At 43.1% G+C, this 19,816-nt stretch overlaps 1 protein-coding gene across 1 annotated transcript in view; it reads left to right on the forward strand.

The window, feature by feature from the left end:
• The window catches only part of SDK1 (sidekick cell adhesion molecule 1), a 905,178-nt gene that overhangs the window by 709,263 nt on the left and 176,099 nt on the right, over positions 1-19,816 (forward strand). The window contains exon 17 of the mRNA XM_020281544.2: positions 2,038-2,219. Coding sequence (XP_020137133.2) covers positions 2,038-2,219 — 182 coding nt within the window. The remainder of the gene's footprint in view (positions 1-2,037; positions 2,220-19,816) is intronic.

Raw genomic sequence — 19,816 nt, forward strand, 5'->3', positions numbered from 1 at the left:
GGTTCTTCATACTTTCACATCTCTTTCACATCCATTGTTTCATTTGGTTCTTGTAACAACTGTATGAAATGCTATTATAATTTCCATTTTAGAGAGGTAGAAACCAAGCCTCAGAGAAATTTAAAATTTGCCTGAAACCCTCCAGCTCATAAATGACTGAGCAGGGACCTCAACCTGAACCTTCTGATGCTAATTCCTTTGCTTTCCCCTGGAAGGTGTATTGTGTAGTGATGGCCCTCCTTAAGAGGCCGTGCTTATCACACCATATTGATTATAGAGGGTCCTTGGTAGCATTCACATGCCCGGTGACTCTGTCATATGGTGTGGGTATAGAGCCAACTTTTACCTTTTTCCAAATGGCTAATTATCTCAGTGCCATTTATTTTAAAAGTTTATCTTTTGTAGATGTTGAATTTAAATGGAAATACCTATTACAGGGGTTAATCCATGCCAAGCCATCTCCCTGTGGCCTGTTGCCTTCAGAGCCATTATACTATATAAGGGAAGTGAATACCACTGAGGTTTGCACTTGTGCTTGCCTGGTGCCGGTAGTCTATGAAGGAATGCCCATTTAGTAGGAATCAGAAGTTGGCAGAATATGAAGCAGAAATGGGTTCTGGGAACTTTCATTTTTGCCAATCACAGAATAATGCTCTCCTTCCCCTGTGCCACCCACTGGGCAAGTGGAGGGACCGCTTGCTCCTTTCAGGCAAGAGGCAGGGGGAGGCCTGGGCCTTCTTGGTATTCAAGTGCTGTCCTCCCCTGATCATTTGTGTCTCCCATCAAACAGGCCGTACCAAGTGCAAATGGCCTGTAACAAGAGGAGCCCAAGGAAGACTCTCAGAAAATCCTGCGTTTTGTGAAGAACCTTTTACTGCCATTTCTCTATTTCCTTACTGCATTTGCAGCCATCATTCTCTTTGGAAAGTTGTTTTATAGTTAGGGGCCTGAGTTTCTGGGGTTTTGCTTTTTTTGATAATGCCAGTGGAGGAACTGGAAGGTCTTGACACGCAGTGAAAAGTTAAGGGATCCGGTGCTGCCACTCTGGCTTTGGATCCCTGTCAATCTTCCCCCTTTCCACTTAGCATACAAAGCCACATTTTTCTGAGACAAGACCATGGCTGGGATAGAAATTTGCTTTGGGAAGCTGCAGGATGACTAGGCAATTGCTCTTACTGTCTGTGTCCCTGGCCTTACCCAGGGATACTGATCAGAAAAGCTCAGTAAATTAACTGAGTCAGTTCAGTGCATTAACTTCTATAAACTGAATTATGGAAAAACATTTGCTAATCAAAATAGTACTATAAAAGCTCTTTCATAGTACAAATAGCAATTTCCCAATTTATACATTTTCTAAGTCCAGAGTTGTGTATGTCACCTTTTTAATAAACACAACTTTAAATTTCTGCCTTTAGTACACTAAAGAGCATGCTACCCAAGCACTCAGAGAGGTCCCCTAAAAAGCAGTTTGTCATACTTAGCATTGGACTAATATTTTAGAAGTTTTAACACCTTTTCAAAGCCGCTTATCCTAGTTCTGGGATATATTTGGACAAATCTGTAATTCCTAAATGGAAACAGCACCAGGCGCTCCGGCCATGGAGACCAAGAGGCCACGTGCTGCCTGCTTCTCTATTTCTCCCCACGTTTCAGAGTCATGATAGGAAAGTATTTCTCAAACTGATTTATAGCAATTCCCCAGTGGAAATCATATCTGGATTTTTTGGTACTAAGTCACTGTATTTCCTAGACAAGTCACACTTAAAAAGCTATAATTTTTTCTTAACTGTATCGTAGTTGAAATGTCAGTTCTATTTTGCCCAGAGCTTATAATCACTGTGAGATTAGATTATACTTTTTTAAATCATTGAATTAGAAAATGTTATCTGGAGCTGACCTCTCAGCTATGCTCTTGTTTATGTACTTCCATTTTCCCCTAACCATGCAGAATGACCGGTAATGACAGGTAATGACAGGTAAACCCAATTCCTTGTTCCAGTTAATTCTCTTCTGTCTCGGGCTTCCTTTCTGGTGCAGGTACCGCCTGGCCGGCCTACCTGGAGAGTATCAGCAAAGGAATATCACCAGCCCGGAAGTGAACTACTGCCTGGTGACAGACCTGATTATCTGGACACAGTATGAAATACAGGTGGCAGCTTACAACGGGGCTGGCCTGGGCGTCTTTAGCAGGGCAGTGACTGAGTATACCTTACAAGGAGGTAAGCGTGCTCTCCTAATCCATGAGGTTGTGGAGTCTTTGTTGGGGAACAGAGTTTGCAAGGTTTGATTGGAGTGTGGTAGAACTAAAAATAGAGGATGCAGTCCTCTAGAGAGCATTCAGAAGAAAATCCACCACGTTTAATTTAATCTCTCCATCTCTCCCTAAACTAAAGCAATACCGTATAAGGGAAACAAATAATAGTATTCCAGCTGCTTTCTTCAGCTAGTAAGGGCAGGAAGCATCTCAACACATCCTTTAACTAGTACACCTATTCTTGCAAAGTGTAGAATTGAATTTTTCTAAGTGAAATAATTATATGTTTTGCAGTAAAGCTGGTTGTGCAGTTCTATGTGATACTTACTGTGTTTTTCAAAGAGAATGATTATTTATAATTTTGTTTTTAATGATATAATGTGATTATTGGTAATGGAATTTATAACTGGTGCTTTTGTTTGTCTTTTTCAGTCACACAAGTAAACAATTTACTAGATCAATAAAAACTCTCCCTACCCCTGCCCCCCAGAAATGACCAGACAGAATGTCATAAGGCCAGTGGGTCTTAAATATATGTGCTAAGACCCAGGCTGTTGTTTAAAGCTTTCTGCAGCATCTGATTCCTCCACTGCTTTCTGGAGGATTCAAGTCTCAAACCCAGGAGGAGCTGGGCCCCGGGTACCATGTCCACGTCTGCATTTCATTGTCACTGCTCTCAGCAGCAATAAATAGACCCTCTCTTGATGTAGCCTCGTTTGTCCTGCAGGAGCCCAAATCCTTGCCCAGGGAAGTAATTTTTCCACAAAGTCTAAAATCCTTTTTCACTCGGCGATTTATACCCTCTCCTGATTCACAGGTGTGATTTTATTTGCTTAGGCATTTTTATTGCTACCAGGCCTTGACCTTTTTCAAATGATAAGGTTTCTAACTGCCCACTTCTCTCCCCAAATCATGCCTGAGACCTAATGTTCCTTGATATTACATGCTGTTATTATCATCCCTTATTGATTGGCTGTCTGTTGTCATCTGTAAGTCCATAAATCCTCCTTTATAAATTAAGTGCAGTCGGTTCTGCTTGCACAGTGACTAGCAGAAATATTTAAAATGTAGGACAGCCAGGAAGGACCTGTCCATCTGCAAGTAATTCTTGATTACTCATTTGAAAAGAAAAACAGCTGAAAACCTGGACAATTAATGTTTGCTTTAATTAGTCTATTTAATAAAATAACAATAAACTTAGAAACACTTAAAATGACTATTGCTATTAATAATCCCCTATTACTATTAACCGTGACTGTTTCATTTTATTACTGATGCATTTGAGCTCTGCGTAGGCCGGAGGATAGCAGATCTCGACCTAATTGAGAAGGGCTTCAAGGCGTTAGAGTTTGGCTGCTATTCAGTTGGCACTGGGGAGCCATTAAAGGTTTAAGAGCCATGAGTGACGTGATCCAAATGCTGCATTAGGAAGTGGAATCTCTGGGCGGCTGTGCAAGACAATGGGAAGGCAGCAGCGATCCTCTAAGAGTTGAACCCTGGCTCTGATGGGTGGTAGCAGGAAGGGTAGGGGTAATTACCATTTTCCAAACAGTTGACAGGGTTACCTCGGCTGAGCATTGCAACAATGCTGTGAACAGACTCGGGTTAGCTCCTCAAGCTCTCCCAGAGCCTCCTGTACAACAGGACTGGAGTCCAGACCCTTTCTCAAACTGCTTACAGTTTATAGAATGGAATAGGGCAGATGTGATTTTCAGTCACTTATAAGGAAACTGAACATTCGCTAGCTTGAATTTGGTTGGTCTGAAATCGCACGGCCAACAAATGGCAGAACTAGCACTAATGATGTCCAGTCTCCTGAGTCAAGACAACAGTGCTCTGAGTGACACCAGAGCCTCTGGCATCGATGGGACTTGAGAGGAGATTCTGGCTTGGCTGGTGATGGGCTGGCTGCCCAGACTCGGGACTGGGGTCCAGGGTTCTGCAGGACATGGTGGCCCGATGCGTGGGCTCTGTATGCGAGCAATCTTCCGGGTGGAGAAATTATTGAATTATACTTTCGTTCCATGAACAAATTTTCTTTTTCTTCATATGAAGGAGAATTTGACTTCGATTCACTTTTTGTCAGAAATGTGGTTTATCATTTCTGCTTCTTTTTTTTACTATTAATGAGCTAATGTTTGTGGATAATGCTGCCCATGCAGTCTTCCGTCTGCAGCTCTGCTTTTGTAGCTGAGTTACCTTTCTCTTGCCCGGGCGCTTGATGTCTGGTGTTGGCACACAGAGGCCCTCAGAGGTTCCAGGAGCCACCTCCACCATGGACATGGTCATAATCTACATCTCCATGTGTCCTGTGTTTCCACACTCTTGAGGACGCCCTTGTACATACGTCATGGCTGTCTTCTGTCCCCCTACTGAGCCCAGGAGCTTCCTCAGTGTGTGCTCAGGAGTCACAGGTGGATCTGTTCTCCCTTTGAGGGTCTCGGTCTTCCTCTCTGTGTGTTTCAGACTTCCCATGTGCCCTGTGAGATTGTCAGTGCCCCGAGGGACATCTCCTCTGAGCTTGCTGGGGTTCAGAAGGTCACTTAATGCTCTTCATCGAGACCCTAACCAATCCTGCGCCACTGGACAGAATTTCTCAGGCTTGTAACAGCCTCTGAGACTTGCCCAGGAAACACCACCCACTCTGACCCTACTTTATTTGAGGGACATTCTTGAGCCCTGGGACAGATGCAAGGAGTTGACAACACTTATTGACCAGAGCTTGGGACACTGTCCCTTGGACTTGGCTGTGGCACTGACACAAAGCTGGGCTCAGGTACTCGGCTGGCATCAGGAGGGGCCCATGGCCTGGGCAGGGTGCTGGCCCACAGCACCAATGCCTTGGGTGTGGTCACGCTGTGTGTTCAAAAACCTCCCAGTCAGCAAGCATGTCAATTCTGTCCTTAAATCCACGTCCTCACCCAAGATAGGACAGAGATAAGAAAGGATGTCAGAGCACCAAGTTGGGATGAATGCGGGAGGGGAAGGAGGAGGGGGCAGGGTTAGCTGGAATCAGGAAGGGAGGATTTGGGAGCTGGATAAAAAGGGGTCTGACCAGGAGGTAACACATTAGGAAGAAAAGTGACAACAGAAAGGGACCGTGAGTATTTTTAGGAGATACTGATGGAAGCACAAATCTGTATCCACACGACCCTCAGAAAGAGCCTCTTCCTAGGAGTTCATCCAGGCCTGAATCTCTGCGTTTACTACTATGGTGCCTTCAGGAAGCACAGTTAGCCTTTTGGAGCCCCTCAATGTTTTCATCTGTAAAATTGTGGCATTTACGTCTGCCTAACTAAGGGCTCTGTGAAGAGAAAATGAGACAATACACTTGGAAAGTCTTTGGAAATGAGATTGCACAGATATCAGCAGTGTTGCTTGGTTATCTGTATTCATTTTCTACTATGATAACAACTAGTATCCACTACAGTATTTGAATGTTTCTATAGTGGCCATTATACAGAAAGAGACTAGGGGTCAATGTCCCTGATAAGAGTAAAATTAAGCACAGACATTCAGGAATTGACACATATATCTATTGTGTGCTCAGACTTGTGGGATGGGGTGCTAGCACCGGGGTAGAGAAGATGCCTGATGCATCTTCGACATGGGGACCTACCATCCAGCCCAGGAGGTAAGACTGACGCTCGTGAAACAAGATTAAGAAAGAGAGAAATCAGCCTCACCCATGCGTGTGACCCCTCACGGCCTGCAGATCAGTGGTCCCAAGCACACTTCAAAGATTCCCCAGCCAAGCTCCAGAGGAACACGCTGGAGGTAGGGCCGTCCCTAAGGAGGGGCTTACCGTGATCCACGAGGGGGTGCACATCAGAGTTTGCCGCTGTCTGCATGGGTAAGGAATGGTGTCTGGCAGCTAGAAGTGGACCCAGGGTAACAGTAGCTTAAACAAAATGGAAGTGTGTTTTTATTTTTCTCACGTCAGAAGAGCAGGCAGCGGGAGGTGTGCAGTTGTAGTGGCAGCTCCAGGGTCATCAGAGAATCAGGATCCTTCTGTCTTTTTGCTTTGCCGTCTAGCATTTGCCTCATTGTCACAGGCCGGCTGCTGCATTGCCAGCTATCATGTCCCCACTTAGAAGGGAAGAAGGAAGAAGGCTCAGCATTGTGCCTTCCGGCCAAGTGTTGCCACCTTTAAGAAGCTTTCTTAAAAGTCCGTTTCCTGCTGAGTTCTGCTTACAATTCATGTGCAGGAGCAGCTGGAAATGTGGCCTTTTGGCGGAACACATTTCTGTCCGTTGTTAAGAAAGAAGGGGGATGGATACTGGAGCAGCTTCTGCCTCACTTTCTGAAGCGAACCCTGCTGAGCAGGCAGAGGCTGGATGTAAAAGTGTGTTACAGTCTGCCTGGCGGACGGCACTTCATCATCCTCTGTGCTGGGAGCGGCAGAAACTGCAGCCCCGCAGCTCTTCCGGGCGCAGCCTTCCCACCAGATCCCCGGGGCACAGCCTGGGCCCAGGCTCAGCGGGGCTGTGGGGCGGCAGCTGAGCAGCGCTGCTTTGCCGCTGGGAGCCCCACTTAGTGTGCTTGAAGGGTCCCACGACCATTAGCGCTGATTGCCAAGACAGCCTAGATGCCTGAGTAGGTCCTTGAAGCTGAAAGGGGAATAATTAAAATGCCTGTATGTTAAAGGGAAAAAGAATAACTCATAAAATTAATTATTTGTCAGCCTAATTTGGGAAATTATTGGAATGTATAGAAACATAATTCCACAGCGTGTCAGGAGATCATGCATAAGGCAGGAAATACTCAGCCTGGGGAAGGATAAAGCGTCAGTCCAACCAGCCTAATTTTTCTTCTCCCTTCGGCCAAGTGGCAAGCTTGATGCATCAGGAGAAACGAGATGTGATTTATCCTGACTTTAATAAGGCCCTGGGACTGAGCTCCTCTTGAGAAGATTTGGGGATGCTGGGAAGATGGTGTGGCTCACACTAGCATTAGGTGGGTGTGGGGCTTGCTAGACAGTCCTCAAGGAGAACCTATAAAAATGATGCAGCGTTTGCCGGGGGCGAGCAGAGGGAAGGCACACAGGCCACCCGTGTTGGGACAGCAGCAGCAACTGAACGATGGGAAAGCTCTTTGATCCAGACACCGGGAGCAGCTCATTCCTCCAGAGCACAAGTTTTGGGCCTCAAATGCGTTTCCTTTAAGAAAACTCCTTAAGGAAGATAAGCAGTTCTTCCCTCCTGGAGCTCCACACAGTGTGGTGTTGATACCTGAAGCAGTCTGAACCTCCCGTGCACTGGGCCACACCCCTCATTTTTCTTTGCAATGCCATTTATTACTGAAGTATATTTAAAACGTATGGTTTGTCAACTCTGGCTCTTTCCAAGTTACTAGCATCTTGGTCATGCAGGGATGACTTAATATAAACTTTCCAACTTCCCTGACTTTTCATATTCCCACTTCATCCACCATCCCCCATTATCTTGTCTGCCAATCCCATTTAATTGATGTTATTAACAGTGCCTCCGCGACCTTTTCTGCGCAAGGCATTTTTAAATGGGGCATATTAACTTACAAATGGAGCAGCAAAGCTCTAATACAGTTTCAGCCAAGTGAACTTTCTAGGGGGTGAGAGGGAAAGGTTGGTTCTATCACAGGAGCTATGGCCTGAAATTCCAGCACACTTGGAACCCACTTGTCAAATTTCCATTACGATTACCCAAAGTGAAATGGAAAATAGCTTAAATTTACACGAGAATTTTAAAACACTTCCAGAAATCAATATGCTTTTGGTTTCAAGTGGCAGAAACCATAGAGTGTGAGTTCTGCATAACTAAATGCCCAGGATAATTAGAAGCATTTTTCTTCTTGCCAGTGTTTACTTCAGCAACTTTGTAACCATTTAGTGTGGGAGGGAAAGTACTACCCACGTATGAGCAATCAGTAGTTCAGATTCAATGCTGATTCAGTGTTTGGTTCACAAATTCAGTTTTTGTTAGAAATTGTTCAAGTAATGGTGAAAGGCACATGAAGAAATAATATGACCATGAAGTTCTCAGGTGAACCTGAGTGTGGAATACTACATGCTGGCTGTCAGAATATAGAATGTGAGAGATTATAGTTATACCCTAAAATAAGCCTGTGAAGATTAGCAAACTACTTCTATTCATTTTTTAAACGTATCTGTTAAAATGCAGATGTTGATTTTTCTATAAAAGGTCCAAAGACAAATTATACTATAAATCATCATTTTGAGCATACCAAGGTTTTACTTTTTTTTTTTTTTTTTGGCTTTGTTTCTTTACCATTTTTCTTCTTGTAACAGGTATATTTGTGCTATAATGATTTGTTCTGGTTTCAGAACATTACCTTATAATGAAAGAAGAATATTTCATATTTAAAAAGAAATGGAAAAAACATTTGGTTATCCACATTTCTAAAACATTAGTAAAAGCTCCTAAATGTTCACTTGGGCTTTGAAAGGTTTTTTAAAGTGAGGATTATAAATGAACACTCTGTTTACAAGCCCCATTCTTATCTCCTCTTGGGAGATTCTCAATGCGGTATTAAATGACATTGCACAAAAGATTTGTTTCCCAATCCCTAAGGCTTTCTAGACCTCAGGCTGTACCTAAAGAATAGGAAAATGTTCCAAATTCTCCAAGCATTACCTAAAACACTAAGTAAAAGCTGAACAAAATAGATATGGGATGTTCCATTAGGTATGAGCTTAATTTGGTCTTTTAGAACTTACAGGAATGGTAAGGATAGGAAACTCGCATTTGGGGGGAAGCCACTATATACCAATTTTTGTTATGCTGTGCTGTAATGCACTTACACTCATTATCCTATTTCGTTCATTCCCCCAGTAGTCATGTGAGATAGGTATCACTGTCCCTATTTTACAAAGAAAAAAATGGAAGCTCAGAGAAGTAACTAACTTCCCCAAGGTCTTATAGCTAGAAAATACTGGGAATTAAACCTAAATATACTGGCTTCCCAAGGCCATGCCCTTTTTGCTATAATTCACTTTTTTTCTATTTGCATATATCAGGCATGGATAAAAATTACTTCCAGATTTTCACTGCAGCTTGTATATGGACTAGAAAAGGGGTGAGATCTCATTTCACTTATGTTCACATGGCAAGTGGGTTTGCAGCAGCTTTTGGACGTTTAGACTGCAATGCACAATAATAAATGCATCTTACATTGAAACCCTAGTACACACACACACACACACACACACACAGCTGAAATAAAATGTTCATGGAACAGTAGTTACCCTCTCAGTGTATGATGTTCTTTGATATTTTCTGTTCTATTCTGTTTCACTCTTTAAAAAAATGCTGGTGTGACCATTGAATTGATTTCCTGATCTGCTAGTGCATTTGTGACCTATAGTTTGAAAAATACTGAATTCAAGCAATACAAGGTGTTTGGTTTGACTGATCTTGCATCACTTTCAGAAAAAGCTTCCACTGGAGTTAATATTCATCTGGGTCAGGGCTGTGAGGCCTGTCTTGTGTACGCAACTGTGAGAGACAGAGGAGGGGTCTGAATGGGGATGTGAGCAGGGGCCACAGGCCTAGGCACAGAGCTGAGGTCTGGGGCAGAGGAGGTGGCAGGGGAGAGGTTGGCGTCTGTATCTGTGCGGATAGCCTTTGTGAAAGAGAAGGGTCCTGAGATTTTTCATCCCACTGCCACTAGAAGACACATGGAAAAATAAAACCAACTTTAAATTCCTGTGACTATCTCATTATTTTGTGATTTACAGACCTGTCTTTCCTATTAGCCTAGGGGCTCTTTGAGGGCAGAGGCTGTGTCTGATTTTCTTTTTTATATCTGTATCCCCATATCTGAGTGCGATGCCTGACACATAAACAAAGCATAAATAGATGTCTGATTAAAAATAGACTGCTCACTGTTCCTACTTCAGTGTCCGATGCTGTGCCGATGCCGTCTCCGTATTCAGCGCAGAGCACTGCCTTCTGCCCTGCCTCTTCTCGCTGTCTAGAAGGCAGCTTTGAGCACTACAGTGTGCAGGTGGGGCCTTTCTTGTCTTTCTACATAATGACATCCAAAAGCAAACCTTCTTGCGTGCTGCCCACACTGAACCTGGCTTTGCTCGGCAGCCTGAACTTGGAATCCGCCCCTCACCTCTGCTGGAAATGCCAAGTCTGGGACTGTAGCCAGGCACATGTGTCGGGATGTTGTCTACATGACAGTGTCCCCAGCATAATCAGGAGGCATGCTACTCAGTGTCACGGAACCCAAGGCAGTGGCACTCGTCCTTAGCGCATCAGTGACCGTGTGTGTGGAGATGCTGCTCACCCACGGCTTGCAGGGAGAGCTGTTCATGTAAGGGCAGAAGAGAAACCACAGATATGCAATTTTACCAAACGCCGAGAGCACACACAGATTGGGTGCATGAGGAAAAGAGGAGTCACCAACTGGGCAAAGTCAGCGTGCTGATGAATGAAGCCAAGGGAAACCGTACCGAGCATCAACCCTTGGCAGCCTTGGTCCCTTGTTTTGGAAACTCAGCGTTTGGCACAGGTGAAGATATTTTGTAGGAATGAAACTGGTATTTCATGAATAGAAATATCCCTGTTCTTTCATCTTGTCCCTATCCGGCTACCGATTGGGAAGAGTGGGCTCACGAAGGCCTCAACGGCAGCCAGCCCAGGGCAGCTTGCTCTGTCCTGTGCTGAATGGGATACAAAACTTTTCAAGTGTTAAAATATTTTCTTATGAAGATCATAAAAAGATACTCAAGCTTATTTGTCAAATATTTATCTTAATAATGTGTTAGGAATGTTTAATGCAGTGAGAACATTCAGGTGTAGCAAAACTGCAAGAACCGTAACAACACAAGAGCTCAGCTGTAGCCTGTAACGATCTGGAATTAACGATAAAACCTGGCACACAAATTGTAATATATATATCCACCCAGTAACGGGTAGCTAGTGATTCTTCCAAGTAACGAGCTCTCTTCTCCCGTGTTTGAAGGGCATATGCATTTAATTCTGTGGGGTTACCTGGAGAGATAATGAGCATGAATTCCCATTAAGGTCTCACAGACACTTCAGTCCCCAACATTCGAAATCATATACTTTTAGGATAATGAAAAACAGGCATGCCATTGTGGCAAGGACTTGAAGATCAGTGCCTCTTCCATGGTGTAGGGACGTTACTGGGAGCACCTGCCCACTCTCCACTGTGTCCCCAGCCCCTTGCCTGTGGTGGAGCTGTGACAGGTTCTCATGATGGAGTGCACGATGTGGTGAGATTCTTTTCCGGGAGAAAGTGGTTCTAAAGCCAGCCGGGGGAGACTGGGGCCGGCAGGTGGACCCTGTGTGGTCCAGTGCGAGGCTGCCCACCACCCAGGAAAACTGACATTGCACACAAGGGTTGTGAAAGATGAAAGTTTAGAGATTTGGTGGTTTTTCTGTAACAGATAAGGTAGTGTTACTTTAATAAGTACAAGTGGGCATGTGAAAACATAAAAATTATGGTGGCCAATGCACTATAAATTTCATTCTGTGCTAAATTCAGCTGATTTTACAGCATTCTTAGGGGCTTCTCGTCATGTTTGGGTTTTCATCCGTCTGCTAGGGGGTGATAAGCAGGACAGAGGAGTCAGTCATTTCCTGCCATGGAGGCCTGGACCCCCATGTCTGCCTGTCCCCAGAGGCCCTGTGAATTGCTCCACTAGTACCTCGTATCACTTCATTATTCATAATTTTATCTGACATGTTGTGAATTTCTGAAACATCATATAGCTCAGGTTTCTTTTGATTAACCATGATTTTAAACTGTTTCTGCCATTTATGAAGATGGAAGAGAAGATGAATTGTAATAATAGACTAGAATTTACTCAGGGGTATTGCAAATAAGACTTACATTATCTGCATAATATTATTAGACTTAAATGAAATATCAAAAATAAAAACGTGTGTCTCTTTTCAGCTGCAGGCAATGGTGCCTGCCCGATGTAGTCGGAAGGCCTGTGGCTGTAGCAGCACTGGACGCTCCTGGTAGCAGCGGTGGGGAAGAGGCTGTGGGAGGGAGACCGGGGCTTTCTGCCAGCCAGTGAGTTAGTCTCTAGATAGAATAAAAGTAATAACCAAGGGAAGAGTGTAGGGGGAGAGAGTGAGAGGGCAGAGAGAAAGGAGGAGGAAGGCAGGCAGGTAAGAAAGAAGTCAGGGAGGGAGGAAGGAAGTAGAAAGGAAATTTGGAACAGTGGTTTTCAAAGGTGGCCCCTCAGCCAGCAGCATCAGCATCACGTGGGGACCCTTCCCAGATCCACCAAATTAGGAACTCTGACCATTTGTGTTTCAAGAAGCCTTGCAGATGATTCCGATATGTGCTGTAATTTGAGAACCTTCTCTAGAGGCTGATGGGTGCAAGAGAAGCAACAGTCCACATGAACCACAGTACATCATGTGAGCTTGCCATGTGTGCAGGTGCGTGTGTTATAGGAGTAGGGTACCTCCCACGAGGAACCCCAGCTGTGTTTCTGGACACTCTGGTGGTTGGGCACGAGGTTGGTGTCTTCTGTAAGATAAAGATCATGACTTTGGAAAAGAGGAGAATTTAGGTAATGATGAGGGTGCAGCTTCTTGGACCAAGGTTAACCAGTGACAATATACATATGTTTGCAGGAGACGAGAATTTCAGAGCAGTTTCTGCCCTGCATTCCTGTTTCCAGCCCTGTGGAAGAAAATGAGGCTGGGATGGGCACATGTATTTCAGGTCCAGCGGCCTGACCGTATTTCAGTAATCTTTTCTTCTGCTTTTGTTCTGGCTACTGTCTAGATGAATGGGGTTTTTGTTAGAACAATAGGTTTCTGACAGGGGATGGGTTCTTCCTTCCAAAAAGGACAGGAAGAGCACCACAGTCAACAGATACCTTGCTGATAATTGAGGGATAGAGAGGAAAGGCCTAGACGAAACTGCAAAACAGTCCATGACGGCCAGCACTGCAGGTATCACTTAAAGAAAGAGGCCGAGAGAAACATGGCCCTGTGATCCCCAGGAAATGTCACCAGGAGTCTGTCTGGTTCACTTGGAGCAAGTCACGTTCTCCCAACCTCATTTCCTTTCTGGGGAGGGTCACTGAATTGATAGATCCAAATATCATATTCATTTTGTAGCTTGACTTTCATTCGTTCATTTGTTGCCCTGTAGATAAGATGGAGAAATACGGATTGGGTGATAAAGTAATTACATGGATTCCTGGACTTGAGCTGTGCCCAAAAAGTGTGATTTGCTTGACTGCCCACCACAAGGCAGCATTAGCATTGCCTGGGAACTTGTTAGAAATACAAATTATTGTTGCAGAATCCAGCATTCTTCTGGGCTTTTCTTGGTCAACACTCTGTCAGAGGCTCGGAGGGAATGGAGGTGGCATGCCTATCAAATATGTCATGGCTGAGCGAGTAATTATTCCATCTCAGAATCAGAAATCAAAAATAAATTGCTTTGTTAGATTGGTGGTTGCACTCAACAAGCCACAATGTAAAAGGTATAAACCAAGGTATGCTACATTTAGATGCAAACAACCAATGACGTGACAACAGGATGGGGAGACATGACTTGCCAACAGCTACCATAAAGAGACTGGGGGGGGGGTAAATGCAAGGAGAGCTATGACCATAACTTCATCTCTCTCTGTGAGTGATGGGTTTCTAAGTCAAGGCGGATCACAGCACATGCCATCCTGTGCCGGGTCGATGCACTTGGAGCCTGGAGGCCACAAGGGATGGTGAGAAAACCCAGGCTCCTCACAGAAGGAAAGCCAGAACAGCAGTGCTCTGCCCATCCTATTGTATGAGAAACAGAGGAGAGAGAGAGGCAGGGCGTCTGTTTGGCCTGTGGCAGTAAAGCCTAGCTGGATGATTTTGTGATTTTCAAATAGTCTAGTAGCTATATGATACATGCATATGAGGAACAGTTTACTCTGCAGACAGAGTGGGAATCAACAGGTGAAAGTTGCAGAAGGAAAGGTTTTGGTTCAGCATGAGGGAAGTCCTCTGACAGAGCACACCGGAGATCAAGTTGACCTAAGAAACAGGAAAGTTGTGTCCAAGAAGTTTCGCCAGCAGCAGCCGAATGCCGCCTGCGTGGGTGCTGTGCGCAGGGCTGGTGAGCCACGTGACCTCGGAGGACGCGCAGCTCCCCTTCTGCGGTCTGCAGATCATCATGCAGACAGCAGCAGTCGGGCTGTTTATGTATCCCTTGCTCTAGGAAGCTTCACAGCAGCATCATTTACCAAAACTCTGGTTATTGTATTTTCAGAGGATAAAACCATGATGTTGAGTAGCGTGTATGTATTCAAGTTTGCGTCTGTGCCTTGGCACATTCATACGATTGTGTGAGTATTGTGGGACTGGGTTGATGTCATCAGAAACTGAGGTTTTCAGCATAGTTGAAACTCTAAATCTGAATTGGGAATATGACGATTTTATCTTTCACAAAAGAGGATTTCTTGTAAAAAAATAATAAGGGGGGGGGGCTGGAAATGAGAATGAACCCATTAGCACTGAGTTTTCCAGTACCAGGAAATAAGCAGGCTTTCTTAGAAAAGTAGATGGTTCCAGGTCAGAGGCAGGCAATGTGTGAGATGAGCCCGGAACATTTTGTCATTTCATAAAAGCAAAGAAGCTGTCAAATATTAATGTGGGCTTGTCAAAAAGGCTCAGATGCCAACTCAAAAAGTTTGAAATTGATAATAATAGTAACTTCAATAGATTGAAAGGTATCAAGTATGTCTCAATCTATAGATTCATAGCAGCACTAAAAAAGTCTCATTGATCATCTTTGGAGAATGCTAGGGAAACTATTAAATATTGGGTTTGTGTGAAACTTGCAAATCAAAAATCTCTTTGAGAAACTTGAGCTTGGTTGATGAACATAACTTTTTCTATATCTGGTTTTGTTCTTGAGATGGCTCCATTCAAGACTTTTAATGACGACCACCTCACATATTTGAAAATTACCATTGATAAGAAAGTCTTTGCACAAGTAGGAGGTCACAATTGCCAGGAGGTTATTTATTGCTTTTTCCTCAGTTGAGAGAAACTTCTTTTTTGCCATTAACCAGAATTCAGATATGCCAATCTCTTTAAATTATGCTGTAAGTGTGCAGTGTTTCTTTAGGTCAACAGTTCTTCCTTTTATTTCCGTAGCAAAAGTTATGTTAAATGGTTTTTGTGATAATGAGAATAGATTTGGAATCTGATCAAATGTTTTTAATATCAGGTATCTCAAAATAATAGGCATTTCCGTAGACTTACACCAGTGCTGCTCTGCCAGTCTTAATCTTCCTTAGGGTTCAAACACTGACTCCTTCAGAATTATAAAATTGATTATATATCACTAGCTAACAATTTTTACCTCTATATTATACTTGGATTTTTGCTTTGAATCCATACATTTTACACATACTCATAGTATATACTATGGTCTGAATGTTTGTGTGCCCCCAAAATTCATATGTTAGAATCCTAACCCCCAAGGAGATAGTATTAGGAGGTAGGGCCTTTGGGAGGTGATTAGGTCATGAGGTCTCCACTCTCATGATTGCGATTAGTGCCATTATGAAAGAGACCTCTAAGAGCTAGCTAGTTTGTTCTGCCATACAAGGTTATGGTTAGAACATCATCTATGAGAAACCAGGCCCTCACCAAACACCAAATTTGCCTTGCTCTTGGACATTCTAGCTTCCAGAACTGTGAGAAATAAATGTTTGTTGTTTATAAGCCATCCAAACTAGAACAGACTTAAGACAGTATACTTTCACACATTCTTAAAAAGTCAGTTAAGAAGAAGCCATTTTTGATGCCAATAACCTATCCTTCTCTTTTGGAAAAATCATGGGACAGTATAGAAAAACTACCCCCCAAATGTAGAGGAAACAGAGGGACCAAAGAATGACTCAGGCAAGTCCAGCTAGATGAGTTTATTAGAGATTATTTACAAAGTCTCTTTCTCTCACTTGCTCCTGGGCAGCACATCAGTTTCTTCCACAGGAGCTTTCTTGCATGCAAAATCCACATCTGCCCACCCTGTGGTGTTGCCTTAATCCCTTCCCAGTGAGTAATGCAGCGTTTTTACATTGTGGTGTTGCTTATTCACAGTGAAACAAATCACACAGATGCAAGACCATCATCATAGGCTGTCATGCAACCCATTTTGTGTTAATGATATTACAGTTTTCTACTAGGCAGGGATTTTAGTACACAATTAGCTAAAGGGCAGTATAGGCCAGCCAAAGAGGCTCTAAAGTAATCCAGGTCAGGCTGAGCTGGCTGTTTCAGGGCAAGAAAGTGCTGAGACACCCAAGAAAGTGCTGAGCACTCCCCCGCCCACCCCAGTAGTTATCTTAGTATCTGTTTAGTCTACTTTGTGACAATTTTGCTGAGCACTCTAGGCTAGCACCCTGTTTCTGTTACTTGGTGGGGAACCTGCATGTTTTCTCCACTTTCAACAAATCTTTGAAGTGAGACTCCCTTTACCAAAAATAATAACAATGATGATGATAATAATAATGCCTTGTTCAGTTCACAGATTCTGGCAAAACTCAGGTTTTTTTTGGACAGCCAATACACTTCTTTTTCCACATTTTTTTTAAATTTCAAAATATTATGGGATTACAAATGCTTTTGGTTGTATGTATCAGTTTTGTTATGCTTAAGTCAGGGTTATAAATATGCCTATCACCCAGATAGTGTTCATTCCCCTTCCTTTGAAATTGAAGTAGGAAATAGGAAAGTTTCCACTTTTGAATAATATAGTTTGAAGATGCATGGATGCCATGTCAGATGGCCAGAGACAAACTTAGTCCAGATGGTAATTAAATTAAACAAGTTTCTCTTGCTGGTTGATGAGTACTAATGTGAGTGACGGCACTTGGTGTGTAGCATGAGTTTGACTCTCAAAAGTGGTGTTCTCATTCCTTGCCTTTCACAAAGCAAAAAGTAGGCAGACTATAGTGTGTTGGACTTTATTAGACTTGCTGTTCTGATAGCATCATTTAATGAGGAATTCAGGTCTCCAGACCACCTTTTACATAGGATACCTTCTCTGTTAAATACAGCAATGGATTTCTTGGTTCCCAGGCTTTTCAGATTAAATTCTGCTATAAACTCTTTATACCTTTCTGCCAGCCTTGGTATTCAAAACATACTGTTTTCCCTAATATCTTGTTTATTCCAAAGCGTCCATGTGGCTTTGACCATTGCATCCCCACTAGCTTGTCTGGTGTGCGGTGGACACTGTGGCGTCCCATCCACATTGGCTCTGCAGGGCAACACGCCTGTCCTCAGTGCTGGCCCACGGGCTGCTGGGCTCACAGCTGTGACCCTCCCTGGGAACTGCCTAACCCGAGGTGGCACCCTCCCATGGGTCAGCCTGAGACCCGCTCCCCTTGCCTCAGTTGAGGACAACTTGAGGAGACACCTGTACTCCAGAGCTCCCCACAGCATTGGCTCAGCCACCGTTGCTGCCATGTGTGGGGCAGCTCCTCCCCCTGCCCAGTCCCGACCTCCCCCCTTCCACACAGGTGTCTCTGCTGAGCCCCAGTAAAGCTTAAATCCAAAACTCTCCATGCCTGGAGTCTGTGATCAGGGCAAACAATTGAAGACAAGTATGTTTTTTTGTACCACAAATAATTTTCTAAGCATTTCTTTTGAAAGATTCAAACCTATGCTCTCCACCAAATGCCATTTCTAACATCAGTACTCATCAATCTGCAATGGAAGCTTGTTTGATTTAATAATCTTCTAGACTAGGTTTGTCTCTGGGTCATTTGACATGTCATCCAGGCATCTTCTAACAGTATTATTCAAAAGTGGCACCTTTCCTATTTCCTGTGCTTCACTGGTCCCAAGCATGCTGCTGACAGTTTCTAGGCAGCCTGGCAAAATGAGTGATTCTGCAATTGCAGGAGGAATTTTGGCTTTAGCTATTAAATGCAGGACATTGTAACTAGCTTCTTACACTCAATCTGATACAATTGTAGCCAAACTAATAAATACCCTTGCTTCTTACTGGGTACCTGCAGAAAATTTTACTAGATCCGATCTTTTTCTGTGTACTATTAACGCTTTGGGGAAAGGTGCTGGCATGATTTGTCTGGCATCATGTCTTCATCTGATTCCTTTTTCATTAAATATGACATTGAGGATTGGACAACGCAATCCTCAATGAATGGATTTGAGCTCATCCTCATTGTACTCCCTGAGTAGAAAAATTTTGGCTACTCTGACTTGGTATACTTGATGACTTCCTTTTAACAAAAGAGTTGTTCATTACAGTGGGAAAATATGTAAAAAATGTCTCTATAAATATTCAATAGTATTAATAATATTGACATAAATACTTGTAATAAGTATATATTTAAATATAAAGTATTTAAAGTGGACCACAAGCATTAATGGCTGCAAAAATCAACTTTTCAAAAAGTTTTAATTGCATATATCTTTAAGAATGTTTCAAAATAAATCAGATTGAAAAATTCAAAGAATGAAGCATGTAGTAAGCAAAATAGGCTCTATTGACACATTCCTTTTTTATTTGATTAGAGAATTAAAATTCTAAAAATTTTATGAATTTGAAAAGTTATGTCAACTCTGATCTAAAATATTTTGAAAAGTCGATTATTAGAAGTTATAAAACCCTACAGTCCTCTTTACTAAGTTGATTTAATTATGTAGCTTATTATTTTATAATTTTAAAAATTTCTAAAAACAGATTCATTTTGAAATTCCATCAAAAATCAGATCTTGCTGAATTTACATCATCACTAGCCAGGGAGAAAGGGAAGGAGGAAGAAGAAAATATCATCCGTATATTATTGGGGAACGAACACCTAATACCACATAGTAATCATCAGCATAATCATGCATGCCTTCTATACAGGACTGGGTGAAAATGGTAACAATTAACAAACTGTACAAAATACACACACTGAATAAACAAATTCACAGATGAGAAGCAACTTGCAGCTGAAATAAAGCCCAGCCTGAGCAGAGGGGTCAGCAGGTACTGAGGAAATTACTTCATGGCTTGACTGCTCGGAGGCCTCTCTGCAGCAGGTGCTATAAAGATAGCTACCAAATTCAGGTTTATAGAATGGCCATGTGTGTAGTTTTCTTTTACCATATTTTTTAGAGCAGTTTTGGGTTCATTGAGTAGAAAGTTCAGAGAGTTCTCAGATACCCTCTGCCCCCAACATGCGCACCTCCCGCATCATCACCAGCCCCTCCAGGGAGTGAGACCTTTCCTATGTCCACCTACAAGGAAGAGGCTGAAGTATAAAATGTGATTTAAAGAGTTTATTTGAGCCAAAATGAGGACAGCTGGTCCAGGAGACTGAGACCCAAGTAACTTTGCACATGAGCTCTATTAGGCCTTTGTGACAAGTCGGTTTTTAAAGGCAAGAAAAGGAAACAGGGAATGGACAGAGACAAAGTTGTTTGTCAGGAATTCTCATGGGTTTACAGATTAGTGATTGACTATACACTGTTGAGCTATAGGGTGTGAGTTATAGTGTTCAATGCCACATTATTAGGTTAATGTATAGCTACCTGTGACAAT

Source organism: Microcebus murinus, chromosome 19 (assembly GCF_040939455.1).
Source record: "Microcebus murinus isolate Inina chromosome 19, M.murinus_Inina_mat1.0, whole genome shotgun sequence".
Classification (NCBI taxonomy): Eukaryota; Metazoa; Chordata; class Mammalia; order Primates; family Cheirogaleidae; genus Microcebus; species Microcebus murinus.